At 37.0% G+C, this 22,198-nt stretch overlaps 1 protein-coding gene across 1 annotated transcript; it reads right to left on the minus strand.

The window, feature by feature from the left end:
• Nucleotides 1–6,712: 6,712 nt before the first annotated feature.
• fgb (fibrinogen beta chain) lies at nt 6,713–22,198 on the minus strand (the record flags this gene model as incomplete). The annotated part of the gene is made up of 13 exons (XM_079295318.1): nt 6,713–7,158; nt 7,634–7,824; nt 16,607–16,701; nt 17,269–17,391; nt 17,488–17,607; nt 18,111–18,225; nt 18,442–18,548; nt 19,236–19,350; nt 19,493–19,561; nt 20,596–20,698; nt 21,241–21,347; nt 21,446–21,469; nt 22,112–22,198. The coding sequence occupies 13 exons, from the start codon at nt 22,196–22,198 to the stop codon at nt 6,924–6,926; spliced, it is 1,491 nt and encodes a 496-aa protein (XP_079151444.1). The 3' UTR covers nt 6,713–6,923.

The raw sequence follows: 22,198 nt of genomic DNA on the forward strand, positions 1-22,198 counted from the left end.
TAGGACACGCAGAAAGTATGATCCAGTCATATAAGATATACACTTTCCTGTATTTAAACCCAAAGAAACAAAAAGACACAAAGAAACAACAGCCTGAAAACTGAAAAACTTAAAAGTTGCTTCCAGACCTTCAGACTGTCGATCTGTCGGTAAATCATTCTGAGATCTCAGAACTCAAACAGCGTCGGTGTGTCGCCGTGTGTGTGTGTGTGTGTGTGTGTGTGTGTGCTGTGTAAATGTCACTGACCTGTTTATCTCACCAGTATTCTTGGAACGAGACCTGAAGTTGCCAAACTTGTGTACGGAGCAACGACTGAACTTTGCTCACTCAATAAAGATTCAATGTTCACTTCAGCCGCTGTGGTTTGTGCCGTTCTTTAAGTCCAAATAACACATTTACTAAACGATAAACACCAGATCATTGAGTTATTTATGTTGGAAATGTTTGTATTAAAAATGTAAATGTGTGATTACAAAGTTTAAAAAACATTAAAATATAAAACATTCACCCCATGTAAAGTGTTTGATGTTTTATACATACAAAAAATAATGCTGCGTTTAAGACTCTTTAATGTCAACATAAAAACTTATTGTGAAAAACTTGACATCTGGTGACATATAAACACATTTTAATTTGACATATTCAGCCTTTAAAATTGTCAGAATTACCACCATGTCTGCAGCAAAGCAGAGAATCAAATACAAACTTACTTTATATTTATTATTTATGACAGAAACGAGGACATTTCTCATTTATTTTGGACGCTTTAATAATGTTTGAATTTCACTGTGACTGAAATCTTCCTGTGAATAGAATCATAATTCTTATAATAAATTCTTATAAATGCGTTTCATGCATCATATTTACCATAAAACTGTATTTTTGAAAAGATAATTTGATATTCAGCAGCAGCATCGAAACAAAGTTTGTTCTTGCAATCAGTTTATATTATTTCACATTTTAACACATTTATTTAACGTGTTTGAGATATATTTGGAATAAACAGAGACATTGATTCATGTTTCGTTCGTCTGGTTGAATGTTTTAGTTTTGTAATGAATCTCAGCCGCCCTATTCATGGTTCCTGTTTAAATACTCACGTCCAGTGCAAAACTCAGATTACATACAGCAGCATTTCACTTTATTTTCCTTTTTATTGTATATTTTGCTTTCATGCACATTATTAAAAAAACAAACGACTTGCTACGCGGAGGACCAGGAGCCCTGAGGGTCCGGGGTTAATCCAGCCTGGTTCTAAGGCAGTCTGAGAGTTCCTTCCTAAACATCACGAGTAGATGAAGGATTCATCCATGTTGACGAGAACAAATCATGAAAAGCAGTTAGAGAGACGGATGTGAGAGAACGTTTGTCAGATCAAAGTATTTTAGGTGTTTGTGTGACATCAGAGAATCTTGTTAGAAATGCAACAAATCGTCGTGTTTTTAAGCGATAAAACCTCAACATGAGACCTTTGTCCTCTGAAACCCTCACCCTCCATATCTCTGCAACGCCGCTGTTTGATCTGGAGCTGAGTTTAAAGTGGACTGACCTCAGTTCTGTTTGTCTGCAGTTTGTTCGAGGCTGAAGCAGCAGAATCAAGATGGCCGACAGCCCTCCGGTCACAGCCAGACGCACAGGAAGCAACGCTGTCGAGCGACGGCGGCCGTTCCTCTGTGTTCGGACGACGACTCGGTGAGAAACATGCACAACAGAACGTAAAGTTACAGAACTTTAAACTCCACTGATGACCAATCAGCTGAAGAACTGGAGTAATACTACAGTACTACTACTGAAGAACTGGAGTAATACTACAGTACTACTACTGAAGAACTGGAGTAATACTACAGTAATACCACTGAAGAACTGGAGTAATACTACAGTACTACTACTGAAGAACTGGAGTAATACTACAGTACTACTACTGAAGAACTGGAGTAATACTACAGTACTACTACTGAAGACCTGGAGTAATACTACAGTACTACTACTGAAGAACTGGAGTAATACTACAGTACTACGACTGAAGAACTGGAGTAATACTACAGTACTACGACTGAAGAACTGGAGTAATACTACAGTACTACGACTGAAGAACTGGAGTAATACTACAGTACTACTACTGAAGACCTGGAGTAATACTACAGTACTACTACTGAAGACCTGGAGTAATACTACAGTACTACTACTGAAGACCTGGAGTAATACTACAGTACTACTACTGAAGAACTGGAGTAATACTACAGTACTACGACTGAAGAACTGGAGTAATACTACAGTACTACGACTGAAGAACTGGAGTAATACTACAGTACTACGACTGAAGAACTGGAGTAATACTACAGTACTACTACTGAAGAACTGGAGTAATACTATAGTACTACTACTGAAGAACTGGAGTAATACTATAGTACTACTACTGAAGAACTGGAGTAATACTACAGTACTACGACTGAAGAACTGGAGTAATACTACAGTACTACTACTGAAGAACTGGAGTAATACTACAGTACTACGACTGAAGAACTGGAGTAATACTACAGTACTACTACTGAAGAACTGGAGTAATACTATAGTACTACTACTGAAGAACTGGAGTAATACTATAGTACTACTACTGAAGAACTGGAGTAATACTACAGTACTACTACTGAAGAACTGGAGTAATACTACAGTACTACGACTGAAGAACTGGAGTAATACTACAGTACTACGACTGAAGAACTGGAGTAATACTATAGTACTACTACTGAAGAACTGGAGTAATACTATAGTACTACTACTGAAGAACTGGAGTAATACTACAGTACTACTACTGAAGAACTGGAGTAATACTACAGTACTACGACTGAAGAACTGGAGTAATACTACAGTACTACTACTGAAGAACTGGAGTAATACTACAGTACTACGACTGAAGAACTGGAGTAATACTACAGTACTACGACTGAAGAACTGGAGTAATACTACAGTAATACCACTGAAGAACTGTAGTAATACTACAGTACTACTACTGAAGAACTGGAGTAATACTACAGTACTACTACTGAAGAACTGGAGTAATACTACAGTACTACTACTGAAGAACTGGAGTAATACTACAGTACTACGACTGAAGAACTGGAGTAATACTATAGTACTACTACTGAAGAACTGGAGTAATACTACAGTACTACTACTGAAGAACTGGAGTAATACTACAGTAATACTACTGAAGAACTGGAGTAATACTACAGTACTACTACTGAAGAACTGGAGTAATACTACAGTACTACTACTGAAGAACTGGAGTAATACTACAGTACTACTACTGAAGAACTGGAGTAATACTACAGTACTACTACTGAAGAACTGGAGTAATACTATAGTACTACTACTGAAGAACTGGAGTAATACTACAGTACTACTACTGAAGAACTGGAGTAATACTATAGTACTACTGAAGAACTGGAGTAATACTACAGTACTACTACTGAAGAACTGGAGTAATACTACAGTACTACTACTGAAGAACTGGAGTAATACTACAGTACTACTACTGAAGAACTGGAGTAATACTACAGTACTACTACTGAAGAACTGGAGTAATACTACAGTACTACTACTGAAGAACTGGAGTAATACTACAGTACTACTACTGAAGAACTGGAGTAATACTACAGTACTACTACTGAAGAACTGGAGTAATACTACAGTACTACTACTGAAGAACTGGAGTAATACTACAGTACTACTACTGAAGAACTGGAGTAATACTACAGTACTACTACTGAAGAACTGGAGTAATACTACAGTACTACTACTGAAGAACTGGAGTAATACTACAGTACTACTACTGAAGAACTGGAGTAATACTACAGTACTACTACTGAAGAACTGGAGTAATACTACAGTACTACTGAAGAACTGGAGTAATACTACAGTACTACTACTGAAGAACTGGAGTAATACTACAGTACTACTACTTAGCCATATAAAGCTGAAGATGATGATGTCAGTGGTGTGTTAGCATCTTGTGCTCCCCTCTAACAACCTGCTCATGCAGCTTTAGAAGGTTGGAAGTGAACTCAACTGTTGGATTCAGTGCTGCTCGATACCTTCAGAGCGATGGCAGCGCTTTGCCGGCCTCTTCAGCTCATTTTTAAACTCGAGCGTACTCTTGCTAGTTTCTCAACATTACCAATCCCAGCATGAACCCAAGCCAAGATCTTCTCCTGAACCCAACCAGGTAGTTTTGTTGCCCGAACCGAAAGTTGTTTTGTTTGAATTCCCAACGTGTTGGGTTTAGTGTGGCCGCCTGCAGCACCACCCACACACTGGTAAACCCTTGTGCTCCTCCTTTAGGTTTCTAAATGCCCCTCTGGCTGCAGACTGCAGGGTTTGATCTCGCAGACGGAGAGCGAGGTGGAGAGGAGCCTGAGGAAGGTGTGTAAGACGGCAAAGATGTCCGAAGACGCGGCTGAGAAGTCCATGACGGCGATGACGCACATCTACAGCCACAACCGGAGAGTCATCGTCAACAGACACAGTAAGACTGACTTGTTCATGTATTCTGGACTCAAGCAATGCTGGCTGATGAACACAGGATTCGTCTCCAGTGTCAGAGCTGAAGTTGGTGGAACACTCTAAAGGGTTGGCGAGGAACCTCACGTCCCTGCGGAGCCGGTCGTCCCGGCTGTCGCTGCAACTCCAGGAGCTGAGCGCCAGCGTCCAGAAACAAATGGAGGACATGTATCGAACAGAGGTGAGACCAGACGAGAGGTCGTGTGTCCCTCAGCGCTATGCAGCGTTTTAGCATCTTTCAGCCTTTTGTTTTGGTTTATAGGCAGCGTCACTGCTCCGCTTCACCTCGGCCAACACGCACTACCTGCTCAGCAGCTAACAGTAGAAGTCCACAGGGGAATAACAATATGAGTGTTGTTGTACGTCTCCAGGTGGACATTGACATGACGCTGCGAGCCTGCTACGGGTCCTGCCGGTTGGTGTTGCCGTTCAGCGTCGATCACCTCAGCTACCGGACGCTTCGGGCCGACGCGGAGCAGCTGGACGAGACTCTCGGCCGGAGGAGGAAGGCCGCTCCGCCTCCCAGAGGCATCCCACACGTGAAGCTGCAGCCTGTGGACGTCGGCCCGGCTCCGCCCCCAGAGTACAGGACCATCCCGGCGGTCCGGAGGGAGCTGTTGACCCAGTTTGAGGACATCGGACAGAACCGGGTCGTTGTGGAGGAGCTGCTGGAGGCTCTCCACCCTGCAGAGCTGAGGCAGGTCTGACGTGGAAGTAAAGAATGTGTGTTTCTTTGAAAGGTCCATTCCAATAAACACAATGACTGTTTCTAGTTCTGTTTGTTTACAGCACCACGCTCCCTTTAACGTGCACTCACTGTTACCGTCACCACCTTCAACTTGTTCTGTCCTGTTTTAAAGGTAAAGTTTGGTCGTCAGCCAAAGATTTACTTCATTTAAAATGTTTTACCTGAAACATCTCAAACAGGTTTTTCCCTCATTTTTAAATGAAATATTAACATCTATACTTTGTATTACTGTTGATATACATTATACTGTAACATATGTTATATACATACTATACTGTGTATTATCACATATTACTGTAATACCTTCGTGTATTCTGTACCGCTATACCATGTAAATATGTATAATGTTAACCACATCATATACAATATTATATTCCTGTTTTGAACACAAGTATCATGACTTCACAGTACACATTATTCTGGTGTACACTGTTTACATGAATACTAGTTTTGCATATCTTTTATATTTACGTCTCTATGTACCTATTTCTTATTTCTGTGTGTGCTTCTGTAAAGCTCCTCTGGGATCAATAAAGCTTTATTTTATCTTCTACGATCTTAAATGATCTTATCTTATCATATCTGACATCATCTTATCCGATCTTAAGTGATATTAATCACCTCGAGTTGTCTTATCTGTTCAATAACTCGACTCATGTAAATATTGATGCACGTAAAACACACTCCTCTTTTCTCTCTTATATTATTGATATCCACAGAAACATGTACTTTTAACACGCTGAACAGTCATTTCTGTTTGTACTGAACTCACTGCATGTTTTGTTGTTTGTATTATTCACAGATCAGTTAATAAAAGACATAATTATCTCTGCTCACTCTTGTCCTATTTTGCTTTATTCTTATGAAGTAGTTTCTTGTCAAAAGCTTCCAATAATCAGCACTCGTGGTCAGTTCTTACTTGTCTTGAAACTACATTTGCTCTTTGCATATTTCTACAAGATATGTTTTTATGAATCATTTTGGCAGGCTGCGCTGCAGGGACGTAAAAATGACTCACTGGGTTAAGAGGGTTGTCTGGCAACCGCAAGGTCGACGGTTCGATCCTTGGCTGGGACGTGACATGTGTCCAAGTGTCCCTGAGTAAGACATTGAACCCCGAGCAGCCCACTGCTCCCTCTATAGAGGGATGGGTCAAATGCAGAGACAAGTTTCCCCCTTAATGAGATCAATATGGTTTGATAGATGAATACATTTTCTTTTCTACAGTCCCTAAAGTGCAGTGAAAAACCAAAGGACCAGACAGAAAGTACGCTCCTCAATGTGTTTATTGAGTAGTGGAGACTCGTGCACGCTGAAGCCGACACACATTCACTCACAGCCAGGTTCTCTTTTCTACCGTCAAACCGTTTCTCATTTCCCTTTCTTCTGAAGTCAAACGCCGCATTGCTTTGTGAAAACAGTTGTGTGTAAATGTGCGTGTCCATCAACACAAAGGTTACAGCTGAAATAAAGGACACACATGAATATTAATCGAAGGCGACAAAGAGTTTTGAAGCTTTTCTAGTGGCTGCAGTTTGGCCCCCATTTACTTTGGTGTCTTTTATTTTGGCGGTTTCCTGTATGTGTTATGTGTGCGCGTGCTCTCCGACACGATTAGCTCGGTGCGGCAAAGTACGGCCTCAGCTTCATGCTCATGGCCTTCAGCGAATACCAGCTCCCCTTCCAGTTCATCCACACCATGCCGTCGTCGGTGCCGTGCTTGGCCATTTGGCGCGTGTAGGCTCCGCCCATGTAGTATCGGCCGTTGGGATTGGCCGAGTGGCAGCGGTTGTACCACCAGCCGCCGCCGTCCTCCCTGGCACACTGTTTGGAGGGATCCCCGGGGATCCTGGTTCAGGGAAACAGGGACAGAGAAAGGTGATATATGAAAAACCAGAGGGGATGAATTGATGCAGGAATTTATTGTCAAGTTGGGGGAAATTTTAACCTGTGAATTTGTGCAGTTGACCAATGGCAAAGTACCGTGATAGAGGAATTAAGCCTTTTTTTTAGCTAATTAGCGGTGCAGCAGCAGCTACTTTAAGTTAGTCCATCTCTGCTGGAGTGGATAAATGCTCCGCATCAGAGAAACATTTGTTAAATGAAAGGAGTCCGTGGTACAAATATGCAACTGTGTGAACTTGGCAATGGCGTGTTATACGTTAACAGCAACTAGCTGTTGATTTCTTCAAACCCCACACATCTTTTAGAGCTGTGAGAATGTTTCGTTCACATGAGGCTGAAGAGCCGGATCGCTTGGAGGACTTGTTGCTTCACTAAATTGCCAGTGTTTTGGGTTTTGTCACCAGCATCGGGACACTTACCAGTTGTCGTTGTCTCTGTCGTAGGTGCTGAACATCATGCTGTTGTGAACGGTCATCGTGCGGTTTTCACCGAACAGTTCTGAGGAGCCCTCCAGAAAACAGTTGCCAGCGTTGCCGGAATAACCGTTGACCGCCAGCAGGTAGTTGGCCGTCTCTGTCATGACGGTGAACTGGCGATACTGGGCATGGACCTACACGAAAGGTTGAGGAGTCGGAATTAAATTATCCAAAATACTAAAGATGTTAGTTTAGCAACAATGAAACGTTGGTTAATATTAGTACTAAGACTTTTATTGGCACTATTCAATGACGTCTTTATTACTTTCTTACAACATAGAATACTGACTTTAATATTTATTAGGACAAAATATACTATAATTTTATATGTTGTTAGTTACAACTTGAAGTACGATAACATCTTCTCGAAATGCTTTACGATGACTTTTTTTAAAAACTTTTTTCCACATGATGTAACATGACATTTTTCGACATGCAATACTATCACATTTGTTTTACTTTTTTCGACATGCTATACTATGACTTTCTTTTACATTTTTCGACATGCTATACTATGACATGTTTTACTCTGACTTTTATTTCGACATGCTATACTATAACATTTCTTCACTTATTTCGACATGCTATACTATGACTTTTTTTTTACATTTTTACGACACGCTATACTATGACTTTTTTTCAACATGCTATACTATGACTTTTTCTTTTTTCCGACATGCTATACTATGACTTTTTTTTCGACATGCTATACTATGACTTTTTTTACTTTTTCCGACATGCTATACTATGACTTTTTTTTCGACATGCTATACTATGACTTTTTTTACTTTTTCCGACATGCTATACTATGACTTTTTTTCCGACATGCTATACTATGACTTTTCTTTACTGTTTTCGACATGCTACACTATGAATTCTTTTTACATTTTTCGACATGCTATACTATGACTTTATTTTCGAGATGTTATACTATGACTTCTTTTTTTTTACTTTTTTAGACATGCTATACTATGACTTTCTTTTACATTTTTACGAAATGCTATACTATGACTTTTTTTTCGACATGCTATACTACGACCTTTTTTTACTGTTTTCGACATGCTATACAATGACTTTTTTTTACTTTTTCCGACATGCTATACTATGACTTTTTTTCCGACATGCTATACTACGACCTTTTTTTACTTTTTTCGACATGCTATACTATGACTTTTCTTTACTGTTTTCGACATGCTATACTATGACTTTTTTTACTTTTTCCGACATGCTATACTATGACTTTTTTTTCGACATGCTATACTACGACCTTTTTTTACTTTTTTCGACATGCTATACTATGACTTTTTTTACTTTTTTCAACATGCTATACTATGACTTTATTTTCGAGATGTTATACTATGACTTATTTTTTTTTACTTTTTTAGACATGCTATACTATGACTTTCTTTTACATTTTTACGAAATGCTATACTATGACTTTTTTTTCGACATGCTATACTACGACCTTTTTTTACTTTTTTCGACATGCTATACTATGACTTTTCTTTACTGTTTTCGACATGCTATACTATGACTTTTTTTACTTTTTCCGACATGCTATACTATGACTTTTTTTTCGACATGCTATACTACGACCTTTTTTTACTTTTTTCGACATGCTATACTATGACTTTTCTTTACTGTTTTCGACATGCTACACTATGAATTCTTTTTACATTTTTCGACATGCTATACTATGACTTTATTTTCGAGATGTTATACTATGACTTATTTTTTTTTACTTTTTTAGACATGCTATACTATGACTTTCTTTTACATTTTTACGAAATGCTATACTATGACTTTTTTTTCGACATGCTATACTACGACATTTTTTTACTTTTTTCGACATGCTATACTATGACTTTTTTACTTTTTTCGACATGCTATACTATGACTGTTTTTACTTTTTTCGACATGCTATACTATGACCTTTTTTACTTTTTTCAACATGCTATACTATGACTTTTTTTACTTTTTTCAACATGCTATACTATGACTTTATTTTCGAGATGTTATACTATGACTTATTTTTTTTTACTTTTTTAGACATGCTATACTATGACTTTCTTTTACATTTTTACGAAATGCTATACTATGACTTTTTTTTCGACATGCTATACTACGACCTTTTTTTACTTTTTTCGACATGCTATACTATGACTTTTTTTACTTTTTTCGACATGCTATACTATGACTTTTTTTACTTTTTTCGACATGCTATACTATGACCTTTTTTACTTTTTTCAACATGCTATACTATGACTTTTTTTACTTTTTTCGACATGCTATACTATGACTTTTTTTTGAGATGTTATACTATGACTTATTTTTTTTTACTTTTTTAGACATGCTATACTATGACTTTCTTTTACATTTTTACGAAATGCTATACTATGACTTTTTTTTCGACATGCTATACTACGACCTTTTTTTACTTTTTTCGACATGCTATACTATGACTTTTTTTACTTTTTCCGACATGCTATACTATGACATTTTTTTCGACATGCTATACTATGACTTTTTTTTTTTTACATTTTTACGAAATGCTGTACTGTGACTTATTTTTTTTTACTTTTATCGACATGCTATACTATGACTTTCTTTTACATTTTTCGACATGCTATACTATGACATGTTTTACTCTGACTTTTATTTCGACATGCTATACTATAACATTTCTTCACTTATTTCGACATGCTATACTATGACTTTTTTTTTACATTTTTACGACACGCTATACTATGACTTTTTTTCAACATGCTATAATATGACATTTTGTACATTTTTTCGACATGCTATACTATGACTTTTTTTTCGAGATGTTGCACTCTGACTTTTTTTTTTTTTACATTTTTACGAAATGCTATACTATGACTATTTATAGTTATATAAATAGCTACCGGGGCGACTGTGGCTCACTGGGTTAAGAGGGTTGTCAGGTAACCAGAGGGTCCACGGTTCGATCCTCGACTTGGACGTGTAGAATATGTGTAGATGTTTATATGACTATAGTATAGCATTTTGGAAAAAAAGAAAATGTCTCTATACAGGGATGGGTCAAATGTCATGGATGTGTATCACAATAAAAATGGTTTCTTCTTCTTTTACTTTTTTCGACATGCCTATGACTTTTTTCTGGTATAAAGTGATAGTATACAAAGACTTTTTTTTACATTTTTCGACATGCTATACTATGACTTTTTTTTCGACATGCTATACTCTGACTTTTTTTTCGACATGCTATACGATGACTATTTGTTTTACATTTTTCGACATGCTATATACGATGACTTTTTTTTCGACATGCTATACTATGACCTTTTTTTACTTTTTTCGACATGCTATACTATGACTTTTCTTTACTGTTTTCGACATGCTATACTATGACTTTTTTTACTTTTTTCGACATGCTATACTATGACTTTTTTACTTTTTTCAACATGCTATACTATGACTTTTTTACGTTTTTCGACATGCTATACTATGACTTTTTTTACTTTTTTCGACATGCTATGACTTTTTTTTACTTTTTTCGACATCCTATACTATGACTTTTTCTTTTACGTTTTTCCAACATGCTATACTATGACTTTTTTTTACTTTTTTTGACATGCTATACTATGACTTTTTTTTACTTTTTTCGACATCCTATACTATGACTTTTTCTTTTACGTTTTTCCGACATGCTATACTATGACTTTTTTTTACTTTTTTTGACATGCTATACTATGACTTTTTCTTATACTTTTTTCCGACATGCTATACTATGACTTTTTTTTCGACATGCTATACTATGACCTTTTTTTACTTTTTTCGACATGCTATACTATGACTTTTTTTACATTTTTACGACACGCTATACTATGACTTTTTTTCAACATGCTATAATATGACATTTTGTACATTTTTTCGACATGCTATACTATGACTTTTTTTACATTTTTACGACACGCTATACTATGACTTTTTTTCAACATGCTATAATATGACATTTTGTACATTTTTTCGACATGCTATACTATGACTTTTTTTCGAGATGTTGCACTCTGACTTTTTTTTTTTTACATTTTTACGAAATGCTGTACTATGACTATTTATAGTTATATAACTAGCTAACGGGGCGACTGTGGCTCACTGGGTTAAGAGGGTTGTCTGGTAATCAGAGGGTCCATGGTTCAATCCTCGACTGGGACGTGTAGCATATGTGTAGATGTTTATATGACTATAGTATAGCATTTTGGAAAAAAAGAAAATGTCTATACAGGGATGGGTCAAATGTCATGGATGTGTATCACAATAAAAATGTTTTTTTCCTCTTTTACTTTTTTCGACATGCCTATGACTTTTTTCTGGTATAAAGTGATAGTATACAAAGACTTTTTTTTACATTTTTCGACATGCTATACTATGACTTTTTTTACTTTTTTCGACATGCTATACTATGACTTTTTCTTTTACGTTTTTCCGACATGCTATACTATGACCTTTTTTACTTTTTTCGACATGCTATACTATGACTTTTTTTACTTTTTTCGACATGCTATACTATGACCTTTTTTACTTTTTTCGACATGCTATACTATGACTTTTTTTACTTTTTTTGACATGCTATACTATGACTTTTTCTTTTATGTTTTTCCGACATGCTATACTATGACCTTTTTTACTTTTTTCGACATGCTATACTATGACTTTTTTTTACTTTTTTCGACATACTATACTATGACCTTTTTTACTTTTTTCGACATGCTATACTATGACTTTTTTTTACTTTTTTCGACATGCTATACTATGACTTTTTTTTACTTTTTCCGACATGCTATACTATGACCTTTTTTACTTTTTTCGACATGCTATACTATGACTTTTTTTACTTTTTTCGACATGCTATACTATGACCTTTTTTACTTTTTTCGACATGCTATACTATGACCTTTTTTACTTTTTTCGACATGCTATACTATGACTTTTTTTACTTTTTTCGACATGCTATACTATGACTTTTTCTTTTACGTTTTTCCGACATGCTATACTATGACTTTTTCTTTTACTTTTTTCGACATGCTATACTATGACTTTTTTTTTACTTTTTTCGACATGCTATACTATGACTTTTTCTTTTACTTTTTTCCGACATGCTATACTATGACTTTTTTTTCGACATGCTATACTATGACTTTTTTTCGAGATGTTGCACCCTGACTTTTTTTTAAAACATTTTTACGAAATGCTATACTATGACTATTTATAGTTATATAAATAGCTACCGGGGCGACTGTGGCTCACTGGGTTAAGAGGGTTGTCTGGTAACCAGAGGGTCCACGGTTCAATCCTCGACTGGGACGTGTAGTAGATGTTTATATGACTATAGTATAGCATTTTGGAAAAAAAGAAAATGTCTATACAGGGATGTGTATCACAATAAAAATGGTTTCTTCCTCTTTTACTTTTTTCGACATGCCTATGACTTTTTTCTGGTATAAAGTGATAGTATACAAAGACTTTTTTTGACATTTTTCGACATGCTATACTATGACTTTTTTTTCGACACGCTATACTATGACTTTTTTTTCGACATGCTATACGATGACTATTTGTTTTACATTTTTCGACATGCTATATACGAAGACTTTTTTTCGCTATGCTATACTATGACTATTTTTTTAATTTTTACAAAATGCTATATGATGACTTTTATTTTTACTTTTTTTGACATGCTATACTATGACTTTTTCTTTTACTTTTTTTGACATGCATTTTTTCAAAATGCTATAGTATGCCTTTTTTTCGACATGCTATACTATGACTTTTTTCAACATGCTATACTATGACTTTTTTTCAACATGCTATACTATGACTTTTTTTCGACATGCTATACTATGACTTTTTTCAACATGCTATACTATGACTTTTTTTCAAAATGCTATAGTATGCCTTTTTTTCGACATGCTATACTATGACTTTTTTCAACATGCTATACTATGACTTTTTTTCAACATGCTATACTATGACTTTTTTTCAACATGCTATACTATGACTTTTTTTCGACATGCTATACTATGACCTTTTTTTACTTTTTTCGACATGCTATACTATGACTTTTTTTACATTTTTACGACACGCTATACTATGACTTTTTTTCAACATGCTATAATATGACATTTTGTACATTTTTTCGACATGCTATACTATGACTTTTTTTACATTTTTACGACACGCTATACTATGACTTTTTTTCAACATGCTATAATATGACATTTTGTACATTTTTTCGACATGCTATACTATGACTTTTTTTCGAGATGTTGCACTCTGACTTTTTTTTTTTTACATTTTTACGAAATGCTGTACTATGACTATTTATAGTTATATAAATAGCTAACGGGGCGACTGTGGCTCACTGGGTTAAGAGGGTTGTCTGGTAATCAGAGGGTCCATGGTTCAATCCTCGACTGGGACGTGTAGCATATGTGTAGATGTTTATATGACTATAGTATAGCATTTTGGAAAAAAAGAAAATGTCTATACAGGGATGGGTCAAATGTCATGGATGTGTATCACAATAAAAATGTTTTTTTCCTCTTTTACTTTTTTCGACATGCCTATGACTTTTTTCTGGTATAAAGTGATAGTATACAAAGACTTTTTTTTACATTTTTCGACATGCTATACTATGACTTTTTTTACTTTTTTCGACATGCTATACTATGACTTTTTCTTTTACGTTTTTCCGACATGCTATACTATGACCTTTTTTACTTTTTTCGACATGCTATACTATGACTTTTTTTACTTTTTTCGACATGCTATACTATGACCTTTTTTACTTTTTTCGACATGCTATACTATGACCTTTTTTACTTTTTCCGACATGCTATACTATGACCTTTTTTACTTTTTTCGACATGCTATACTATGACCTTTTTTACTTTTTTCGACATGCTATACTATGACTTTTTTTTACTTTTTTCGACATGCTATACTATGACTTTTTTTACTTTTTTTGACATGCTATACTATGACTTTTTCTTTTATGTTTTTTCGACATGCTATACTATGACTTTTTTTTACTTTTTTCGACATGCTATACTATGACTTTTTCTTTTACTTTTTTCCGACATGCTATACTATGACTTTTTTTTCGACATGCTATACTATGACTTTTTTTCGAGATGTTGCACTCTGACTTTTTTTTAAAACATTTTTACGAAATGCTATACTATGACTATTTATAGTTATATAAATAGCTACCGGGGCGACTGTGGCTCACTGGGTTAAGAGGGTTGTCTGGTAACCAGAGGGTCCACGGTTCAATCCTCGACTGGGACGTGTAGTAGATGTTTATATGACTATAGTATAGCATTTTGGAAAAAAAGAAAATGTCTATACAGGGATGTGTATCACAATAAAAATGGTTTCTTCCTCTTTTACTTTTTTCGACATGCCTATGACTTTTTTCTGGTATAAAGTGATAGTATACAAAGACTTTTTTTGACATTTTTCGACATGCTATACTATGACTTTTTTTTCGACATGCTATACTATGACTTTTTTTTCGACATGCTATATACGAAGACTTTTTTTCGCTATGCTATACTATGACTATTTTTTTAATTTTTACAAAATGCTATATGATGACTTTTATTTTTACTTTTTTTGACATGCTATACTATGACTTTTTCTTTTACTTTTTTTGACATGCATTTTTTCAAAATGCTATAGTATGCCTTTTTTTCGACATGCTATACTATGACTTTTTTCAACATGCTATACTATGACTTTTTTTCAACATGCTATACTATGACTTTTTTTCAACATGCTATACTATGACTTTGTTTCAACATGCTATACTATGACTTTTTTTCAACATGCTATTCTATGACTTTTTTTCAACATGCTATACTATGACTTTTTTTCAACATGCTATACTATGACTTTTTTTTCAACATGCTATACTATGACTTTTTTCAACATGCTATACTATGACTTTTTTTCAACATGCTATACTATGACTTTTTTTCAACATGCTATACTATGACTTTTTTTCAACATGCTATACTATGACTTTTTTTCAACATGCTATACTATGACTTTTTTTCAACATGCTATTCTATGACTTTTTTTCAACATGCTATACTATGACTTTTTTTCAACATGCTATACTATGACTTTTTTTCAACATGCTATACTATGACTTTTTTTCAACATGCTATACTATGACTTTTTTTCAACATGCTATACTATGACTTTTTTTCAACATGCTATACTATGACTTTTTTTCAACATGCTATACTATGACTTTTTTTCAACATGCTATACTATGACGTTTTTTTCAACATGCTATACTATGACTTTTTTTCAACATGCTATACTATGACTTTTTTTTTGACATGCTATACTATGACTTTTTTTCGACATGCTATACTATGACTTTTTTTTAGACATGCTATACTATGACTTTTTTTCAACATGCTATACTCTGACAATTTTTTTCTACATTTTTTCGACATGCTATACTATGAATTTAAAAAAAAACATTTTTCCAACATTCTATACTGTGACTTTTTTTTTACATTTTGTGACATCGTGATTTATTTCACTGAAACTAATTCTTCATTTATTTGTGAAATTAAACCCCCAAGGAGAACTGACTCAGAAAAGAAATTTCATATTCCTATTTGTTTTTGTCCTTAAAATAGTTTTTTATCCGTCAAAAATCAAAAAGATTTCTACTTTACTATCAGAAAAGATAAAGAAAAGTAGCAAATTCCTACATTTTAGAACCAAATACCTGAGAAAGTTTGGAATTTTTGCTTCAAATATGACAAACCATTACAAAAATATTTGTAGATAAACTTTCTGTTGATCACTTAATAATTTCTACTGTTAATAGACACACAGAGGACTCACTTTGGTTCCTGTCCAGTCCTCCATCTCAATGAGAACCTCAGTGGGGCCCATCTTGGTGATTTGACTAATACGATCATTGCCCAGCCAGTGTTCACCTGTCAGGTGACGGAGGAGAAAGGCACGCCAGTCAACCACAAATCACAAGAATAATGCTGCATATGAATATGTAGGTAACTGCCAAAATTAAGATTCAGCGACATGATTAGATAACAAAATGGTTTCAACCAGCGGTGGAAGAATTAGATATTTAAAAATTTAGAAATAGAAATGATGAATTTAGAAATACTCTGTAACAAGTAAAAGTACATTCTAACATAAACATTATAGTTGTGCAGAATGGTCAATTTTAGATTAATGTATATAATTATGTTGAATTACAACTATTGATGCATTAAGGTGTCATTTTAATGTTAGATGGTGATCTTATAGTTTACTATTTATAATGCTGGGTAGCTTATGAATTTCACCAAGGAATAAATAGCTTTATCTTTCTCAATAATAATAACATACATATAGTGAAGTAGTCTTACCAATTAATCAAGCAAAGTACAACTACCTAACTAAATTGTACTCAAGTACAGTTCTTGAGTAAATGTATCAGTTACTTCCCATGGCTTCCACTCCCTTCAGCACCCTCTAGTGGTATACGTTAGAAGTCTTACCTGGAGTCTCACAGCGACCCTTGCCAGCATCGAAGGCGGTGTTGCCGAAACCGCGCCGGTATTCGTCCCAGCGTCGGCCGAAGTCGACACTGCCATCAAGCCTGTTCTGGATGAGAACCCATCCTGGGGGGGGAAAAGAAGGTCTCTCAACCAAAGGCCCAAAATATCCAAAGTATTAACAAACTAAGTTTAGGTGGCCTAACTGAGTTCTACGCTCACCTCCGTTCTGAGTGGTCTGATCACAGAAGACCTTGTATGGAGGTAAGAAGGCGTCGGGCTGGATGAAGTACATCTGGGAGTCTTTTCCTCCACGACGAAAGATGTCCTCACACTCCTTACCTGAATCACACAGGAGAACAGCTTCACTTACTTTTGTGTTCTACCAAAAACGACAAGATTGGCGGTAGCCATATTGGTTTTTGGTCGTCGCATCTTGTTTTTTTTGCAACCAGTGAACAGGAAGTGACCATATGTGGACTGAGGAGGAGAGACATAGAGACGCCGTATACGTCTCTGGTAGAGACCTGTCAATCACAGTAAGCCCCGCCCTAAAGCATCCCCTGCTTTATGGTCTGTGTGACTCTAAATGGACCATAATGTACTAAATGAACATCATGCTGTATTGAAGAAGACTTGAAACTAGAGATTGAGACATAAACTCATGTTTACAATGTTTACTGAGGTAATAAATCAAGAGAGAAGTAGAGTCATTTTCTATAGACTTCGATACAACCAGAGGAGTCGCCCCCTGGTGGACACTAGAGAGAGCTTCACTTTTCAGACCTAGAAGTTGTCGCCTGTGTATATTGAACATTGCGACCTGTAGGGGTCACCACACTGACCAGACACCACCGGTATGGGACAGGTGGTCTTGCACGGTTCATTGCACTCCTCCCTCTGGCCCTGGATGGCCTTCTCCAGCTTCTGGATCTTCTGCCTGATCTTGTCCAGGACCCCCTGCAGCCACACAGCACACAGTACACAGTGCATTACATCAGTGGGTGTTGGATACACTATATTAGTATATTGCACACATTTATTTTTGTTTCAGTCTTTCTCTGCAATAGATTCAAGCTCATCATCTGTTTCTCTCCAAGATGATGCTTTACTTACAGCTAAAAACAAGAAGCATGTCTGAGACATGACATGAATAAAGTGTCAGCTCTTATTTACCTGTAGCACTCTGATGCTGGAGGGGAAGGTGGTGTCCACCGTCTCCTTGATGTAGGCATGTTGTTCCTCCACCCGATCAGTGTACTGACTGACCGCCCTGCTGTTGTCTGAGACGGGCAGAGAAACAACTCAGGAGGTGCACAAGGGAACAATTGTACAAAACCATTGAAGTGATCAATCAGTTTTGGCGTGCGTCGTTTGAAATGATGTTAAACTACGTTTGTATTGTTATGTTTAACTTATTATGTGGAAGTTTCAGGGAAAGATTGGAAAGAGGGAACAATGTTGAAAATCTTTTGTTGTGCCTGTAAAACACTTTGCTTCACAGTTTGTGTTTCTTCTCTTCACTGTATTTGACGTTTACAGTTTTGCCACAATGCTTTCACACAACACAACACTTTTGTAAACAAGGTCAGAAATTCGAGGAGTTTAAATGGGTAAATGCTACTCTACTCTAAACATATTCGACTCTACAGCAATGACCTCTTCTGTAATAACTGCCTGAGATTGATTAACTGTGAGCTGAACAACAGGATAACAAAGTGGATCAAATACTTTGTTAAACATTCATTGATTCATATAAAGTGACGTAACTATACCTCAAAAAGAAACATTGTTACAGTTTTACCCAAAGAAGAAGAAAATGTTCAGAAGAGCACTTGAAGGCTCTCGTTTCAATATAAACTATCAAAAGGATCATGAAGGCGTCCTGATTGGTTGAACCTTGACTTGCGGATCCATTTCGTGAACCATAATTTATCGACATTATCCGGCTGATCTGGAGTCAGACTCACCGCCGCCGAGCCTCTGCCTCTCCCTCAGAGAGTTGGAAATGCTGTTGACGTAGTTGTAGATGGTGTTGGAGGATCGGGACAAATCATCCACCTGAGGCTTGAGCTCATTAATGCTCTGTGAGAAGAAATGGAAGCAACAGGAAGTCAATCCACAATATGACAGCATTCAATTTAATCTAACATCTTGAGTTAGAGCCAACATATCCTCCATATTCTCTCATTGCTGAGATAAATAAAAGATGAAGTTCACTTTTTACCGTTTTGACGTTCCTCTCTTGCTTCAGCAGCATGGTCTTCAGCTCGCAGCCAGTGGGGCACAAAACACCCTGATGGACGAGAGAATCTCTGATTAGGTGTGTGTCAGTCACTGACTAAAGGGGGGGGGGGGGTCTCTCCAAGGCAGCCATTGACTTCCTTCTATCCATGAACAGATTTATGGATGAAAATCAATTGGCAGATATCAAACCTGCTCCAGACAAGTCAATCGATGTTTTTATTGGTTCAAACAAATGGCTTTTTCTGACATTGGAGTTTTGAGATTTGGGGAATTTGTTTCTTCCAAGAAGAAAGAGTTGCATACGGGCATCATAATCATCTGGACCAAAACAACAATGTGTAGGATTTTAAATACCAAAGTTGAAGTTTCTGCCTTTTGTTCTTTTGTTTTTATCCTGAAGTGTAAACCTGGAACAAAGGCATCTGCAAACGTGCGCTAATGCTTTCGACATCGTCCAGCAGAAACGTGACACAAATATGTGGAATGGGTGGAATGGGTGGAGTGGGCGGGTGGTTGGGTGGAATGGCTGGGCGGGTGGGTGTAGTGGGTGGGCGGGTGGGTGTAGTGGGTGGAGTGGGTGGGGGGTGATTGTGTGCTTGGTTGGGTGGGTGGGTGGAATGGGTTTGGTCGTGTGGGTGGGTGGGTGGAGTGGGTGGAGTGGGTGGGGGGTGATCGTGTGCTTGGTTGGGTGGGTGGGTGGAATGGGTTTGGTCGTGTGGGTGTAGTGGGTGGAGTGGGTGTAGTGGGTGGAGTGGGTGGAGTGGGTGGGGGGTGATCGTGTGCTTGGTTGGGTGGGTGGGTGGAATGGGTTTGGTCGTGTGGGTGTAGTGGGTGGAGTGGGTGTAGTGGGTGGAGTGGGTGGGGGGTGATCGTGTGCTTGGTTGGGTGGGTGGGTGGAATGGGTTTGGTCGTGTGGGTGGGTGGGTGTAGTGGGTGGAGTGGGTGGGGGGTGATCGTGTGCTTGGTTGGGTGGGTGGGTGGAATGGGTTTGGTCGTGTGGGTGGGTGGGTGTAGTGGGTGGAGTGGGTGGGGGGTGATCGTGTGCTTGGTTGGGTGGGTGGGTGATCGTATGCGTCCTCCTACCATCTCCTCTGCGGCGTGCGTGCATCCTCCTTCATCCGGCTGCTTCTCCTTCTCCTGCAACTGCTGCCCTGCGACTGGAGCTGGGGTGGGCCGGCCGCGATACCTGGGACGAAAAAGCACCAAAGAAATATTATAATAATAATCTGCTGGATCTGCAACAATGGAGCATATTTTTATAAACTGACCAGATATTCATTTTGAAAAACTATAGCTGCTAAAAAAGTGTATTGAAGTGAAGACTATATCACAATATCTGCTTCTGAAATGAAGTATAAAGTACTCTAACATGGAAATACTCAAGTACAGTACTTGAGTAAACTAACTGCATTTATCTGACAGCTGTGGTTTTTCCATCAAGTCATATACTCATCTTCTAAATGCACAGTTATAGATTAAATCATATAAAAGCATATTAAACACATTCATATCAGCTCACTCATTAAACAAAACAGTAATGCATCAGGAATGATAACTCAATAATATATTAAAACGCATGAAAATGAGCCATTTAGAAAAATAACTTCTGATACTTTCAGTAAATGTTGCTGCTGTTTCTGTACTTTTTTAAATGTAATACCGTTAATGTTAAATATGTATACATCAACGTGTCTTTTATTTCGTTCAGGTGTCCGTGTTTGAACGTACCTGCCGCCGCTGCTGATAGGGGGCGGGGTATAGCGGTTGCGGGTGTAGCTGTCCCCGCCCCTTGTTAGTGGGCGGTGACCACGAGCATCTACGGTCCCGGCTTTGGTCTGAGGGGAGACGAGAGGAAACAGGACGTGAGGAGGGAATACAAAAAAATATCAAAATAAATGTAATTCACGATTCAAATCAAGCATTTTCTACTCACTGTTTCATTCTTTGCAGACGATGGCTTGTTGTCCAAAGATAAAAGAAGAATATTGTGACATAGAAGATTAAAATCCATTTTTCTTTTCAAACTTGTGTTTGTGTAAAAGCTGCATTTCTTTGAGGACTCTATAATATGATCGTATACCATGTACAGTATACAATGTATACTGTACATGGTAGTTTAGGAGCTGGACCTCAAACTGAATGCATTATTACTGTACATGTAATCTGGTGATGAAGATAAAGATGTCACATCTTAGATGATGCACACTGTCATAAATACACACAAAAAACACACAAAATACACACAAAAAATAAATGTTTTCTTTCCACTAATCTGAAATAAAACGTGTTTTCACCTTAAAAATATCAATAATACACAACTACTAACAACATAATACAGGTCCAGAAGAGACGGTGAATTAACAATAAAATGTGCGTTAAAGATAGAAATGTGCATTTGGCCTTTTACCGGTTTTATTTGGTGAGTAAAGGTTTGTATGTACAGACAATAAAGTTAGAGATCCATACAATTCATAAAAAATGAAATAACATGGTTTGATTCATTGACTCATTTCATGGTGATGATTCCACTGTACGGTAACATTTAAATATTGTGATTGAAGGTGAAACGTTCAGGATGTCACTGAAGTGAAGCACTCACCGTATCGTACTCGTCATAATCCAGGTTGTCCTGAGCCCAGACGACGGACACACACAGACACACACACACACACAGCAGCGTCCTCAT

Source organism: Melanostigma gelatinosum, assembly GCF_949748355.1.
Source record: "Melanostigma gelatinosum genome assembly, chromosome: 23".
Lineage (NCBI taxonomy): Eukaryota > Metazoa > Chordata > Actinopteri > Perciformes > Zoarcidae > Melanostigma > Melanostigma gelatinosum.